This window comes from Ranitomeya imitator, chromosome 3 (genome assembly GCF_032444005.1).
Source record: "Ranitomeya imitator isolate aRanImi1 chromosome 3, aRanImi1.pri, whole genome shotgun sequence".
NCBI lineage: Eukaryota > Metazoa > Chordata > Amphibia > Anura > Dendrobatidae > Ranitomeya > Ranitomeya imitator.
This window is the reverse complement of record NC_091284.1, coordinates 579,759,088-579,776,622: the sequence shown is the minus strand read 5'-3', so window position 1 is coordinate 579,776,622 and position 17,535 is coordinate 579,759,088. Positions and strand designations below refer to the sequence as shown.

At 42.3% G+C, this 17,535-nt stretch overlaps 1 protein-coding gene across 5 annotated transcripts in view; it reads left to right on the top strand.

The window, feature by feature from the left end:
• The window catches only part of FARP1 (FERM, ARH/RhoGEF and pleckstrin domain protein 1), a 323,139-nt gene that overhangs the window by 202,124 nt on the left and 103,480 nt on the right, over window positions 1–17,535 (top strand). For all 5 annotated transcript variants that reach the window (XM_069758006.1, XM_069758005.1, XM_069758004.1 and 2 more), the window contains exons 3-5: window positions 740–844; window positions 8,196–8,238; window positions 12,311–12,389. In XM_069758006.1, coding sequence (XP_069614107.1) covers window positions 740–844; window positions 8,196–8,238; window positions 12,311–12,389 — 227 coding nt within the window. The remainder of the gene's footprint in view (window positions 1–739; window positions 845–8,195; window positions 8,239–12,310; window positions 12,390–17,535) is intronic.

Below are 17,535 nucleotides of genomic sequence, written 5' to 3'. Positions count from 1 at the left end.
GCTGAAGGACTATGGTAGATCTGAAGCCTCTGTCAGTCCAGCTCTATTCCCATCCAGCACCGCATCCTCCTGCTTGAACAATGGTTCCTTTGACTGAAGTCACACCACAAGCAGGCTGTCAGCCAAGCAGGAGGAGGTGGCCGCACTGGGTGGGGAACAGAGCCGGAGTGACAGAGGCTTCAGAACTTCAGCCTCATTTGCATATCAAACAGTGATTTCTCCGTAACAGAGGAACAGCCTGGCCGTGTAAAGGTATTGCTGGACTTGTCTTGGAATGAGCTACATGCATATATCAATAGTTTGCTCCAAATTCATTATTCCATTTGCACCTTTTTTTGAAGACTCTCTTATATGTGATTGGCTGTTTTTTTATTATTGTTTTTCTGTGTTGTGGGCAGAATTTAGTATTTCCAGATGTTTTCAGCTAATTCTTAATTTTCAACTTTTTAAAAAGTCACAAAATTTGGCGCAACTCCACTGAAATTACCCCCTGGACTGATTTTATGCTTACAAAGCAAAAAATACCATTTTTTTGTGACTTTTAAAAAAATATGCGACTTTTTATTGCTGAAAAAGTAATCAAAAATGTTTGATGACCAGAAAAGAGCCCATTTTGATTTTGCACAAAATTGATGAACCACGTTTGCCATTTTAATGAATTCAGAGCAATAAACGTCAGCGACTAAAAAGTAAAAGTGATTTAAAAAACATAATGTTTTTTTCTTGTTTGTTTTTCTAGCTAAGAGCTCCTGGAAAAGCCCTCCTAGATGCTGTCTGTAGCCACCTGAACCTGGTTGAGGGTGATTACTTTGGACTGGAGTTTCAGGACCATAGGAAAATGATGGTATGTGTTATTGAATTAATGTTGGTATGTTTATAAATCCAGGCGAAACTGATAAATAAGCTCGAGAGGATCCCATGGATGAAGCCTTCAGATCCACCCCACCACTGATTTTCAGAAGTAAAGGACTACAGAGAAATTTAAAAGAGTTGTCCAGTTTTGGAAAACTTGAGTTTTCAGCTGTGATAGTCATAACAAAACAAACTGAGCGTTACTTACTGTCCCAGTCTCTGTCGTTTGTCTGCAGTGCTGGCATCGCGTCAACAGTGCTGCAGCCGATCGGTGCGTCCGCATCTTGTGCCATCTACACGGGCAGAACTGCTGAGCTCAGTGATTGGTTGCAACTATGTTAACGTGATGTCAGCGCTACAGAGAAACAACAAAGACCAGGACGGCGGCTCCGGAGCTGGATCCAGGGATGGTAGATAATACTCAACTTGTATTGTTAGAACTCCCGCTACTTATAGCCTATAGTTTTCTGAAAGAGAACAACCCCCATCAAGCACTTTCATGTTGCTCAGAGATATGTTAGCGAGAATGTGACGTAACACATTTTTATGGTTTGTTTTGTATATTGTCTGATTTTCCAGTAACCAAATTCAATGATCAGTTAAAAGGGATTTTACTTTCTACAGGGGCCTTTCATTTTGGCTATTAATGATGGTCTGAGGTCACTGATATTACCAATGGGATCTACTTTACTGATCCATATATGACTTATTTCTATTTTCCTTTATTTGTGTAATAATTATAGTAAAACCATTTTTTTATCTGTATAAGATTTAGTTCTTCTAATAAGTGCTGAAATAGGATAACAGTTTTTTTCCTTTTTCCTATCTTCCTATCTATTTTTTTCAGTTATTGTAACTTGAGATGTATTTACAGTATACATTATATTGACAAAAGTATTGGGACCACCAACACATTACACCTACAGGAGCTTTTATGACATCTCATTCTAAATCCATTAACCCCTTCACGACATGCTCCGTACTAGTACGGCGCATGTCGTGTCTCCCCCCTTTGATGCGGGCTCCGGCGGTGAGCCCGCATCAAAGCCGGGACATGTCAGCTGTTTTGTACAGCTGACATGTGCACGCAATAGCGGCAGGTGGAATCGCGATCCACCCACCACTATTAACTAGTTAAATGCCACTGTCAAACGCTGACAGCGGCATTTAACTACCGCTTCCGGACGCACGGCCGGAAATGCTTGCATCACCGACCCTTGTCACGTGATCTGGGTCGGCGGTGCATCGGCATGACAACCTGAGGTCTCCTTGAGACTTCTATGGTTGTTGATGCCGGCTTGCTGTGCGCGCCACCCTGTTGTCGGCGCTCATAGCAAGCCTGTAATTCAGCTACATAGCAGCGATCTGATGATCGCTGCTACGTAGCAGAGCCGATCCAGTTATGCCAGCTTCTAGCCTCCCATGGAGGATATTGAATCATGGCAAAAGTAAAAAAAAAAAATGTTTTAAAAAATATGAAAAAAAATATATAAAAGTTTAAATCACCCCTCTTTCGCCCCATTCAAAATAAAACAATAAAAAAAAAAAAAAATCAAACCTACACATATTTGGTATCGCCGCATTCAGAATCGCCCGATCTATCAATAATAAAAGGATTAACCTGATTGCTAAACAGCGTAGCGACAAAAAAATTAAAAACGCCAGAATTACGTTTTTTTCATCGCCGCGACATTGCATTTAAATGCAATAACGGGCGATCAATGACACAATTTTTTTTTTTTTTTAGCAAAGTTTGGAATTTTTTTTCACCACTTAGATAAAAAATAACCTAGACATTTTTGGTGTCTGTGAACTCGTAATGACCTGGAGAATCATAATGGCAGGATAGTTTTAGCGTTTAGTGAACCTAACAAAAAAGCCAAACAAAAAACAAGTGTGGGATTGCACTTTTTTTGCAGTTTCACAGCACTTGGAATTTTTTTCCCCGTTTTTTAGTACACGACACGGTAAAACCAATGGTGTCATTCAAAAGTACAACTCGTCCCGCCAAAAATAAGCCCTCACATCGCCATATTGACGGAAAAATAAAAAAGTTATGGCTCAGGGAAGGACAGGAGCGAAAAACGAAAACGCAAAAACAAAAAAGGGCCATGGCGGGAAGGTGTTAATATGGCATTGGTCCCTCCTTTGCAGCTAAAGTAGGTTCCATTCCTCTGTGAAGGATATATACAAGGTTTTGAAGTGTGTCTCGGAACTTTTCAGGGATGTAGAGTCAGTAAGTCAAACCTCCGACCCCACAGCACTGATCACTACTGAGCATGTACATAAAATGCAGCACAGATTCATCTCATCTATGACCCCACAGCACTGGTCACTACTGAGCATGTACATAAAGTGCAGCACAGATTCATCTCATCTACGACCCCACAGCACTGGTCACTACTGAGCATGTACATGAAGTGCAGCACAGATTCATCTCATCTACGACCCCACAGCACTGGTCACTACTGAGCATGTGCATAAAGTGCAGCACAGATTCATCTCATCTACGACCCCACAGCACTGGTCACTACTGAGCATGTGCATAAAATGCAGCACAGATTCATCTCATCTACGACCCCACAGCACTGATCACTACTGAGCATGTACATAAAATGCAGCACAGATTCATCTCATCTACGACCCCACAGCACTGGTCACTACTGAGCATGTACATAAAGTGCAGCACAGATTCATCTCATCTACGACCCCACAGCACTGGTCACTACTGAGCATGTGCATAAAGTGCAGCACAGATTCATCTCATCTACGACCCCACAGCACTGGTCACTACTGAGCATGTACATAAAGTGCAGCACAGATTCATCTCATCTACGACCCCACAGCACTGGTCACTACTGAGCATGTACATAAAGTGCAGCACAGATTCATCTCATCTACGACCTCACAGCACTGGTCACTACTGAGCATGTACATAAAGTGCAGCACAGATTCATCTCATCTACGACCTCACAGCACTGGTCACTACTGAGCATGTACATAAAGTGCAGCACAGATTCATCTCAACTAAAAGCCGAGATCCTTAGATCAAAAACAGACATTTATAGAACAATTCAGAAGTTTCCCAAAAACTTAACTTCACATACTGCATTGTACTCCCGTAGCGAATTTATTATATATTTTTGGAGTCGGTCCATGTTATACCGACTCCACTAAAATGGACATTGACTCTGACTCCATAGCTCAGGAATTTTTGTCCATTTATTATTATTATTTATTTATATAGCACCATTGATTCCATGGTGCTGTTCATGAGAAGGGGTTACATACAAGTTACCGATATCCCCTACAGTAAACAAACTAACAATGACAGACTGATACAGAGGGGCGAGGACCCTGCCCTTGCGGACTTACATTCTACATTTATCCAGAAAAGCATTTGTGAGGTCAGACTTTGATGTTTGTCCAGTGGCCTGGATCACAGTATTCGTTCTTTTTCATCCCAAAGGTGTTTCATGGATTGGAGGTAAGGGCTGTGTGTGGACCAGTCAATTTCTTCCACACCAAAGTCCCCAAACTCATGCCTTTTTTACCTTGTTTTGTGCAGTGGTGTATAGTCAGACTCTGACAGAAAATTCCTTTCCCCCAAACTGTCCCCACAAAGTTGGAAGTATACAGTTGTCAAAAATATCTTGGTATGCTGAAGCATTAAGATTCCCCATCATTGATCCTAGGGTGCCTAAGCCAACCACTGAAAAACAGCCCCACAGCATTATCCCTCTGTTGTTAAACTTTACAGTTAACACAATGTAGGCAGACCGGTAACAATCTCTTGTCATTCACCTAAACACAGACTCGTCCATCACAGCGCGCACGTCCACTGCTCAGGTCCAGTGGTGGTGTGCTTTCCACCACTCCGTCCGATGCTTTGCCTAGTGCCTATGCTTTCATGTAGCTGCTCAGCCATAGAAGATCAGTGAAATGAAGCTCTTGGTGCATGGTTTTTGTAACTCTACATTTATTGAGTCATTAGAGTGTTGGTCACTTTTATATACTTTGTGCCTCCACACTTTGGGACACCACTCTGTAACTTCACGTGGCCTGGTTCGTTATGGCTGAGTTGCTGTGGTCCCTTAACTCTTTCAATTGTAAGCGGTATTCTTGAAAACCGAAAGAGCCGTTCTTTCACAAATGCTTGCAAAAGCAGACTGCTTGGCTAAGGGTTTGATTCAGTCAAACCCATGTAAGCCCTTGTTTCCATGAATAAACCCTGTTTCCATGAGAGTGGATGAAAAGCCTGAATTCAATGATCAAGAGGCGTGTCCCAATACTTGTGTCCATATAGTGTATTTCACAGTAGTCTGAAATTTCATCAGCGTCATCAGAGTTTTGTCAATGTGTCAGTTTTCATCGTTAAGAGTTTCATCAGCTTTTCTCAGATGAAAAAATGAACTGCTGGAGGTTTCTTAAGCTTCACCTATGAAACAGCCTGTGAAAAATGCACAGCACATGGCATCCTGGTGCAGCCCAATTCTTTTTTTCACAGACCCATAGGTTTGCATTGGTGAGTTTGATTTAACGGCAATATGTCGGCGCGTTTTTGCTATGTAATCTGAAGACACAGATTTCAGCGATACCTCTAGCACCAGTAGCTTATCATTGCTGTTACTAGCTGGTCCTCTGAGCCTTGGTCCACCGCACCCCCTCCTGTGATAAGCAGCTCACTGTGTATGGACACTGTATATCTAGAGCCTGGTGGGGCGGGGCTAGCTTCCTCAGCTCTGCTTCATGCTAAATCTAAACATGCTGATTGTGTCAGAATGTCTGCACCCAGTAATCTAAGTGATAACTTGTTGGATTCAGCTTCTCTTTGCCTACATCAGGCTGCTCTCAAAAGTAGCAAAAACCTGCTGGCAGATTCCCTTTAAGACACGGATCCATACTGGACATGTCTCTGTGATTTAACCCCTTTCTGACCTCGGACGGGATAGTACGTCCGAGGTCAGATCCCCTGCTTTGATGCAGGACTCCGCGGTGAGCCCGCATCAAAGCCGGGACATGTCAGCTGTTTTGAACAGCTGACATATGCCCGTAATAGGCGCGGGCAGAATCGCGATCTGCCCGCACCTATTAACTAGTTAAATGTCGCTATCAATCGCAGACAGCGGCATTTAACTACCATTTCCGTCCGGGCGGCATGATCGGGGGTCGGCGATGCTTCAGAATATTAACCATAGAGGTCCTTGAGACCTCTATGGTTACTGATCCTCGGCAGCTGTGAGCGCCACCTTGTGGTCGGCGCTCACAGCACACCTGATTTTCAGCTACATAGCAGCGATCAGCAGATCGCTGCTATGTAGCAGAGGCGATCGGGTTGTGCCTGCTTCTAGCCTCCCATGAAGGCTATTGAAGCATGGCAAAAGTAAAAAAAAATATGAAAAAAATAAAAAAAATATAAAAGTTTAAATCGCCCCCCTTTCGCCCCAATCAAAATAAATGAATTAAAAAAAAAAATCAAATCTACACATATTTGGTATCGCCGCGCTCAGAATCGCCCGATCTATCAATTAAAAAAAAGCATTAACCTGATCACTAAACGGTGTAGCGAGAAAAAAATGCAAAACACCAGAAATACGTTTTTTTGGTCACCGGGACATTGCATTAAAATGCAATAACGGGCGATCAAAAGAACGTATCACCACCAAAATGTTATCATTAAAAACATCATCTCGGCACGCAAAAAATAAGCCCTCAACCGACCCCAGATCATGAAAAATGGAGACGCTACGGGTATCGGAAAATGGCGCAATTTTTTTTTTTTTTTTTTTTTTTTTTTTTTTTAGCAAAGTTTGGAATTTTTTTTCACCACTTAGGTAAAAAATAACCTAGTCATGTTAGGTGTCTATGAACTCGTACTGACCTGGAGAATCATAATGGCAGGACAGTTTTAGCAATTAGTGAACCTAGCAAAAAAGCCAAACAAAAAACAAGTGTGGGATTGCACTTTTTTTGCAATTTCACCGCACTTGGAATTTTTTTCCCGTTTTCTAGTACACGACATGCTAAAACCAATGATGTCGTTCAAAAGTACAACTCGTCCCGCAAAAAATAAGCCCTCACATGGACAAATTGACAGAAAAATAAAAAAGTTATGGCTCTGGGAAGGAGGGGAGTGAAAAACGAACACGGAAAAATGAAAAATCCCAAGGTCATGAAGGGGTTAATGTGGACCACTATGTCTGCAAAAGTACACTGACATGTCAACAGCCCCTAAGACTATAATAGGTACAAGTTCTATCTATGTAAAATGTAGATGAGACTTGTATGCGAAAAACTGATGTCTGAATGAGCTTTTAGGGTATGTGCACGTCTTTAAAATGCAGAATGAGTTAGTCTAGAATCCGCCAGTGAGCTAGTGCTTACATGAAATCTGTCACTTTTTTATGTGTCTTTTATCTGAATTTGTTCTTATTTTTGATTACAAACCATAATCAAAGTTGATAGAACTTTGATGTGTTAATAATCAGCTGAGAAGAGCTCTGAAAAGCAGTGATGCTCCCTTATAGGCTCAAGAAATATATAAGACCTCTGATAAGTTACCTCATACAGGCACCTAAAACTGTCATTCCCCATCATTGGAAAAGTAACTCTCCGCATACCCTGGAAGAAGAGTGGTTCTCTGAGGTATCCCTCCTAAATATGATGGAACATTTTATTACCCTGTCCCCCAGGGCCGATATTGTGTGACGTGGAGAGATTGGAGTGAATTCCAGGAATCGGATGCTTATTGTGTGATATGTGTCACTCTCTTCCTCGGATCCGATCCCTGTTATGCCGGCTTGCTCCGCGTTGGTCCGCTCTGCCCGCATATACATTACAATGCTGTTGTCAGTGTAATCTCTTCTGATACATCCCCTTTCACACATTTATTGTCCCCACTTCCTTCTTTTTATGTTTGTTAATAACGAGTCTCCTATTTTGCTTTCTGTAATGTAAGAATTCCTTTAATAAAAATTGAATTTGAAAAAAATAAGCCTTCAAATTGTTCTAAATCCTTTAAAGGGAACTTGCCAAACTGTAGGCAGCCTATATCAGAGCCTGGTGCACAAATGCAGCCAGGTATAATTTTCTCCCTCGTTTTCTGAAAAAAATCTACTTTAAAGATCCAACACCAGTGCAGCTCTTGTGTACCTAGGGAGAGACCTGTCAGTCATCTGCAGATTTATTAAAATCTGTTTTTTTCCCGACACTCGGGGCATTTCCGAGTAAAATATGCCAGGCTCTGATTCATGCTGCCTTTGGTCTGACAGGTTCCCTTTAAGCGTCCTGTATTAGAATCTAGTAAAATTAGGCCAGTAGTAAAACAAGTGTTGTCTTTTCAGGTATGGCTGGATCTGCTGAAACCAACTATTAAGCAAATCAGAAGTAAGTCATTGCTAGGATTATTTTTTCTTTTTTGCGTTATTGTTTAACCCCTTAAGGACACAGCAAATTTTCATTTTACTTTTGCATTTTTACCTCCCTTTCTTTTAATAACAATAGTTTTTTTTTTTTTCTGTTGATATAAATGTACAACAGCTTGTTTTTGGTTTTTTTTTAGAATGACTTGTCGTTTTGAATGGCAATAAATGGGGAAAAACATTCCATGTGCAGTGAAATTGTGAAGAAAAAAAAATTCCACAATTATTTTTTGTTTTGTTGTTGTTCATTTTGTGGTAATAATGATTTTTGATTCTCCACATGAGTACAATTACCAAAATTGCATATTTGAAATATTTATACTTTTAAAACCTTTTTTTTTAATTTTTTTTTTAATTTCCTTAGGAGACTTAAACCTACCTTAAACTTAGGGGATCTCACTCCTAATATAAACTGTAATACTACAGTATTTACCGGAGTACCAAGATGGAAGCAACTGGGACCTTAAACAGACCCGCGGCTGCTATGGCAACCCATCAGTGCCCCGTCATGACATTGCAGGAGGTCGCTGAGGCTGATAGCTGCGATCTGAGCTTAGCTCTGGTCGCTGCTGTTAGACATAGATGTAATATAGCATCAGCCGTGGGTAGAGAGAGTTCATGCCCTGATCCCTCTCTACATACTATCATCGCTGCAATGACGTACCTATATGTAATATTGGGTTAAGGGATTAATATCTTAAAAACTTTTTAATTCCAATCGATTAAAGAAGGGGTGGGGTACCGTTTTTTTTTTGTTTTGTTTTTTTGCCAAGAGCCAGTTGTATATTTATACCATCCTTCGGGGCCATACAAATCGTGTGCTAACTCTGTCCACAAAGTGCTTCCTGATTCTGGCACTGGTGTCAAGATGTAATTTTCCATTGCACGTGCCTTAGCGCTCAGTAGTGAATGAAGTAATTAAAGGGCCGGCAGCCATCAAAACACAGCTGCCGGCCCAAACACTACAGTCCCCGGGGGTTGAAGAAAAAGTCATCAGGTTCCCTACCCCTGCATTAAAGCTTCCATGATTGATCTTTCAGTTTCTTCTTACAACATTCATCTCATGTGTTTAATGCCAGTAAACACAAAAGCCCAAGTAGCTCAGTTCTGCCTACCAACTTTTTTGATCGTTGAAGGTGGAGTGATTTCTGCTATGCTACAGTGCCTACAAGTAGTATTCAACCCCCTGCAGATTTAGCAGGTTTACACATTTGGAATTAACTTGGCATTGTGACATATGGACTGTAGATCAGCCTGGAAGTGTGAAATGCACTGCAGCAAAAAAGAATGTTATTTCTTTGTTTATTTTTTTTTAAAATTGTGAAAAGTCTTTTCAGAGGGTCATTTATTATTCAACCCCTCAACCCACCAGAATTCTGTTTGGTTCCCCTAAAGTATTAAGAAGTAGTTTAGGCACAAAGAACAATGAGCTTCATATGTTTGGATTAATTATCTATTTTTCCAGCCTTTTCTGACTATTTAAGACCCTCCCCAAACTTGTGAACAGCACTCATACATGGTCAACATGGGAAAGACAAAGGAGCATTCCAAGGCCATCAGAGACAAGATCGTGGAGGGTCACAAGGCTGGCAAGGGGTACAAAACCCTTTCCAAGGAGTTGGGCCTACCTGTCTCCACTGTTGGGAGCATCATCCAGAAGTGGAAGGCTTATAGAACTACTGTTAGCCTTCCACGGCCTGGACAGCCTTTGAAAGTTTCCTCCCGTGCCGAGGCCAGGCTTGTCCGAAGAGTCAAGGCTAACCCAAGGACAACAAGGGAGGAGTTCCGGGAAGATCTCATGGCAGTGGGGACATTGGTTTCAGTCAATACCATAAGTAACGTACTCCACCGCAATGGTCTCCGTTCCAGACGAGCCCGTAAGGTACCTTTACTTTCAAAGCGTCATGTCAAGGCTCGTCTACAGTTTGCTCATGATCACTTGGAGGACTCTGAGACTGACTGGTTCAAGGTTCTCTGGTCTGATGAGACCAAGATCGAGATCTTTGGTGCCAACCACACACGTGACGTTTGGAGACTGGATGGCACTGCATACGACCCCAAGAATACCATCCCTACAGTCAAGCATGGTGGTGGCAGCATCATGCTGTGGGGCTGTTTCTCAGCCAAGGGGCCTGGCCATCTGGTCCGCATCCATGGGAAGATGGATAGCCCGGCCTACCTGGAGATTTTGGCCAAGAACCTCCGCTCCTCCATCAAGGATCTTAAGATGGGTCGTCATTTCATCTTCCAACAAGACAACGACCCAAAGCACACAGCCAAGAAAACCAAGGCCTGGTTCAAGAGGCAAAAAATCAAGGTGTTGCAGTGGCCTAGTCAGTCTCCTGACCTTAACCCAATTGAAAACTTGTGGAAGGAGCTCAAGATTAAAGTCCACATGAGACACCCAAAGAACCTAGATAACTTGGAGAAGATCTGCATGGAGAAGTAGGTCAAGATAACTCCAGAGGCCTGTGCCGGCCTGATCAGGTCTTATAAAAGACGATTATTAGGTGTAATTGCAAACAAAGGTTATTCCACAAAATATATTAAACCTAGGGGTTGAATAATCATTGACCCACACTTTTATGTTTAAAATTTATAAAAATTTAACTGAGCAACAAAACTTTTTGGTTTGTAAGATTTATGCATTTGTTAATAAATCCTGCTCGTGTTTGAAGTTTGAAGGCTCTAACTTATTTGCATCTTATTAAACCTGCTAAATCTGCAGGGGGTTGAATACTACTCGTAGGCACTGTACATTACCATTACTATGCTACTATGATACATATCACTAAAGTGAACCGGTCAGGTCGCCCATGCCCTCCAACCCAGCAGCATAAACTTATTTATGAGTAAATTCCCTTCCTAACCGACTCTGTATAACTTTTTTTTTTGTAAAAAATTAGGTTTAAAAAAAGCATTTATATTGTCCCCATTTGCTATGCTAATTAGAGCTTTGACTAGTCAATTGGGCGTTAGTTCCCCAGACGAGTCCGCCCGCTTTCCATGTTATCACACCACTATCGGCATGATAACATGCTCCTGCAAATCTCACAAATTCGCACCGCACATTTGGGCAGCGTCACTGCACCTCTGCAGCCAGGTCTATGCTTCCCAGCTTCAGAGGCACACTGCACATGCCCGGAAGCCATCTTCTGAACTTCAGGTCATGTGTACTGTACCTTTGAAGCTGGAGAACCGTACACCCAGCATCTGAGGCACACTGCGCATGACCGGAAGCCATCTTCTGAACTTCAGGTCATGTATACTGTACCTTTGAAGCCGGAGAACCGTACACCCAGCATCTGAGGCGCACTGTGCATGACCGGAAGCCATCTTCTGAACTTCAGGTCGTGTGTACTGTACCTTTTGAAGCCGGAGAACCATACACCCAGCATCTGACGCACACTGCACATGACCGGAAGCCATCTTCTGAACTTCAGGTCATGTGTACTGTACCTTTGAAGCCGGAGAACCGTACACCCAGCATCTGAGGCGCACTGTGCATGACCGGAAGCCATCTCCTGAACTTCAGGTCATGTGTACTGTACCTTTGAAGCCGGAGAACCATACACACAGTATCTTAGGCACACTGCGCATGACCTTAAGCCATCTTCTGAACTTCAGGTTATGTGTACTGTACCTTTGAAACCGGAGAACCGTACACCCAGCATCTGAGGTGCACTGCGCATGACCGGAAACCGTCTTCTGAACTTCAGGTCATGTGTTCTGTACCTTTGAAACCCCTAGAACCATACACCCAGTATCTCAGGTGCACTGCGCATGACCAGAAGTTCAGAAGATGGCCCGTGTCATGCGCAGTGCGCCTGTGAAGCTGGGAAGCATAAACCTGGCTACAGAGGTGCAGTGACGCTACCGAAATGTGCGGCACACGTGCGCGATATTTGCAAAAGCTGGCGATGACAAAATTAGATAAAGAGCCGGACCTCCAATGTAGGTGTGAACACCGCATAATATGTGTTGTTTGTATTATATTTTACATTTATACCTTATTGACTGTTGTTCTTAAATTATAGGACCCAAGAATACTGTTCTGAAGTTTGTCGTAAAATTTTTCCCCCCTGATCACACTCAACTTCAAGAAGAATTAACAAGGTTTGTGCCATGCAATGTTTTATTTCCTTTCTCGGACCACGATAACGCCAGTCTATTTCAACAACTGAAAACAGTGATGATAGAGGGCGGGGTGGGGTGTCCTATAAAATGGTGTTGTCTACCCTCCAGGATATTTATGTAGCTGGCAATACACATTGCAATTTGCTGCTGGTGTCTAACCTTTTGTGTGGTCTCGGACTGACATATGTATTTTTTTTACTACACTTTATATTTTATTAATATTCCTTGGGTCTTACAAGTAAATTGTCTGGCCCACAATCCAGATGTGGTACCCGTTTGTTTTCTAATCTGAAAACCTGCACAAGGCAGGAGTTATGGCCCGGAACAGTAAAAGACTCACTTCTGTAACCCCCATATCAGAATGAGCCGACTGCAGACTTTCGATATTTACGATTTGTAAAAACTAACAATTTTAAGCACCGCTGCTTGGTTTAGAAGAATGTTGGTTTGGCAAGTTATGAATCATGAGTGCATGGCCAGCTGGCAGCTCTTTTATGGCTCTGAGGAGTCGTTCAGCAATTTTGGCAATGTGCACTGCACAGCACAGATCTGCCCACTTAAAGGAGGTCATTATATTTTGTTGTTGTTTTCAAATGTTTGGTTATGATGTGCAAGACATATTCCAGCAAAATATGACATTGGAAAAGAGGAAAGTTTGGTAGATTAATATATCCTTGTGTGACACTGATGTAACTGACGTTTCTGCCCTCACCCGATCTTTGACCCTGTGCTGCAGTACTAAATCTGGCCTTGTGTAAGTACTAAGCATTTATGTCACTGCTCAGACTGTATTCAAGGAAACGCAAATAAAGCAATGGGGGGTGATCTGACGGACTTCACAGCGGTCAGCGTGTAATTACCGCTAGTCAGTACAGTAGCTCTAGACCTCACAACATTAAGAGAAAAACAGTAAGAAGATTGCATCAAGTTATGGGAAAAAAATCAAGTAAAATTACAAATCCCCACAAGGCCAAGGAAAAGTCAGCGGTACGATCTAAGTTTGCCACAATATTTTTTATTTATTTTTGCTACAGAATTATAGTTTCTTGAGTTCTCAGTTTGACACATTTTTGCCTCTTTTTAAAGGATTTGCAACTTTTGATGGTAAAAAGTTGCAAAAAACTGGTTAAATAAAAATGTGCTTTTTGTTTTTATTTTGCACCAAATTCACGAACTTCGTGTGCAATTTTGAAGTATGTGGCACAAAATTGTCAGGTAATACAAGGCAAAAAGAATAAAGCTGACTTCAATAAGTAGTAAATGAATAATCACGCCCTAAGTGTTATATTCTTCACTCTTTGATTGAAAATATTTTCCATGATTTGTATTGCTGATTATTTACAAGTAGTACTAAAACAGTGAGAGTGATGAGACACAATCTGTCTGTACAAGGCATTTTCTGCCGCAAAGTGTCTTGTATAAACCAATTTGTTTTCTTCACACCTTGTATTTGTTTTGTCTGTAAATGTCTCAATGTCACTGTCATAAGTACATTGCTTCTGCCAAAAGAACAGGACAACCTACTGATCCAGATAAAAATAGCTGTGTGCAGCGTGCATCCCTCTGATTGGTAAAATAGCTGCATCCGAAATTATGGCCATGACTATTCTTCAGGCTGCTAACTGTTTGATTTAACCCCTTCAAGACCTTGCCCTTTTTCGGTTTTGCGTTTTCGTTTTTCTCTCCCCTCCTTCCCAGCGTCATAACTTTTTTATTTTTCCATCAATATGGCCATGTGACGGCTTGTTTTTTGTGGGACAAGTTGTACTTTTGAACGACATCATTGGTTTTACCATGTCGTGTACTAGAAATCGGGAAAAAAAATTCCAAGTGCGATGAAATTGCAAAAAAAAAGTGCAATCCCGCTCTTGTTTTTTGTTTGTTTTTTTTTCTAGGTTCTCTAAATGCTAGAACTGACCAGCCATTATGATTCTCCAGGTCATTACGAGTTCATAGACACCAAACATGTCTAGGCTTTGTTTTATCTAAGTGGTAAAAAATTTTTTCCAAACTTTGCTAAAAAAAAGAAATTGCTCAATTTTCCAATACCCGTAGCGTCTCCATTTCTCGTGATCTGGGGTCAGGTGAGAGCTTATTATTTGCGCGCCGAGCTGATGTTTTTAATGATAGCATTTTGGTGCAGATACGTTCTTTTGATCGCCCATTACCACATTTTAATGCATTGTCATGGCGACCAAAAAAACGTAATTCTGGCGTTTCTAATTTTTTTTCTCGCTACTCCGTTTAGCGATCAGGTTAATCCTTCTTTTTATTGATAGATCTGGCGATTCTGAACGCAGCGATACCAAATATGTGTATGTTTGATTTTTTTTTATTGTTTTATTTTGAATGGGGCGAAAGTGGGGTGATTTTTTTTCCTTTTTTCAGATTTTTTTTAAAACATCTTTTTACTTTTGCCATGCTTCAGTAGCCTCCATGGGAGGCTAGAAGCTGGCACAACTCGATCGGCTCTGCTACATAGAGGCGATGATCAGATCGCCCCTATGTAGTAGATTTACTGCATTGCTATGAGCGCCGACCACAGGGTGGCACTCATAGCAATCCGGCATTAACAACCATAGAGGTCTCAAGGAGACCTCAGGTTGTCATGCCGACGCCTCGCTGACCCCCGATTATGTGACGGGGGTCGGCAATGCGTCCATTTCCGGCCCGATGGCCGGAAGCGGTAGTTAAATGCCGCGATCAGCGTTTGACAGAGGCATTTAACTAGTTAATAGCAGCGGGTGAATCTCGATTCCACCCACCGCTATTGCAGGCACATGTCAGCTGTTCAAATCGGTTGACATGTCCTAGCTTTGATGCGGGCTCACCGCCGGAGCCCGCAGCTAAGCAGGGGATCCGACCTCCGCTGTACTAGTACGGCGGAGGTCGGTAAGGGTTAACTCATGTTGTCTTAATAATATACTTACCTTGTAATGTCTTCACATCCTGTTCCGTCCAGATCCCAGAATTCTAAGCGGTGGAAGTTCACCGACCTCCATATTAGGACACCTAAGTGATGGATGTCTCAATATGGAAACTGCTGGTGGTACCAGCCTCTTGCGTTGTACCACCAGCGGAACACCGTCACACCACACACACGCCGTACGCACCACACACACACTGTGCACGCCGTACGCAACACACACACACTGTATAAGCTGTACACAGCCTCTTGCGTGGTACTACCAGCGGAACACCATCACGAACATGCCGCCGCCGGGATCAGCCAAATAATTCACTGACTGCCGCCATCTTTGTACAGGAGGAGCGCATGCGCAGTTTTAATGTGACCGCCGCTATCTGTCTGCACAAAGATGGCGGCGGTCTGATTTACTGTGCCTGCCTGAATTCTGCGCAGGCGCAGTGAATTATTCGGCTGGTCCCGGTGGCAGATGCGCGACGTGTCTACAGGCAGAGGAAGCCGGTCACATTAAAGAGTTTTTCCCACAAGCAAAATTTAATTTTAAAAATTGTCTGTGTCGGACTGTGTACGGAGCATACCACATCTCCTGAGCAGAGGAGGAAGCAAAAGACAATACTGACATTACAGCAGGGGATCACAGAGGATTTATTTGGTCAGGTAAAATATTTCACTGACTGTTTTTAAACAATATTTTACCTCACAAAAGGTATCCTCTGCAATCTCCTGCTGTTATGTCAGTATTGTCTTTGAGGGGAGAACACCGCACAGGAAGGAGAGAGATATCGGACAAGGGGGATAGCACATGGGGTAGACAGGTCAAAGAAGAGAGGACAGATGGGAGAAGTCAGCACATGGGGAAAGAGAGAGTGGATAGGTGGGTGAGCATATTGGGGGGAGAGATTCTCAACGCTGCCAAGCCTGCCCCCACCGTGTCATTACTGCCTTCCCGATAAGATAGCATCGGGCCTCTATCTAGTATATAATATTTACAAGTTCATTCATTGGGTATACAGTAGAACAATGCACTACAACTCCAGAATCTGCTGAATCTTTCTTAAGGTCTTTTGCAGTCAAGCTGGGGTTCCGACTTGCCTCTCTAGCAATCCTACAAGCAGCTCTACTGAAATTTTGCTTGGTCTTCCAGACCTTATCTTGACCTTCACTGTTCCTGTTAACTGCCATTTCCTAATTACATTTTGAACTATCTTCTTATAACCTTCTCCTGCTTTGTGGGCCTCCACCATTTTCATTCTGAGAGTGCTAGACAGCTGCTTAGAAGAACCCATGGCTGCTTATTTTTGGCCCAAGGTTAGAGGAAGCTGGGTTTTATAAAGGTGGGAAATTTGTATCACTTGGCCTTCCCTAGTGAACAAGCCATAACAGGCTAATTAAGGTCTGAAACCTTGGTCATTTCCCTTTTTGTAATTTTTAAAATAAAAAATACTATTTTTTTTCTGCCTAAAATACAAAGGAAGTGTGTCATCTTTAACTTTAGGCCTTTTAGAGATCATTTCATCCTCAACTTGCCTGTTTATATTAACAGTAATTTTGGCCAGGGGTGCCCAAACTTTTACATGCCACTGTAGTATCTCCAGGGTGAGCACATTAGGGAGCTGTATTATAGCGTGTGCTGTCTTTCTATTATCCTAATATCGTTCAGCTCTGAGACAGAAGTGGGAGTTCATGTAAATCAATGAGTTCTTGTCTGGGAAAAAAATTACACGCCGAGCTTGAAGCTGACAGCTAAGCTGTGGTTTGCATTTTTCATGCACTGATTAATTGTGCTCGTGTCTGACAGACAAAGCTGCTCACTACATTATTGACTTGACAAAAATTTCCCCAGGACACTAATAACCATTGTTACTTTCAGAAATTCATATTAGGTTCATGTGTCCTTTCTTCCTGCCAGGCGGCATAATTTTTGTGAAAGCCTTCTACTGTACAGTTTTCTATCGAAAAAATCTGGCAGGAGATGTATGCTGCCCCAACCACATTATTTGCAGTCTTGTATGTTTTACTCTGAAACACTCGAGTGATTCCGAGAAAACATATTTGAAAAGCAAGCCAAGAGCTGTGCGTCTCAGAAGACTAGTCCAAAAGGCCAGTGACAACGGCTTCCTCCCACCCTGCTTGTTAGACTGGCAGCTGTCTGAAGCCACCTTGGACCAGCTTCTTGGACTAGTCATCCGAGATGCGTGG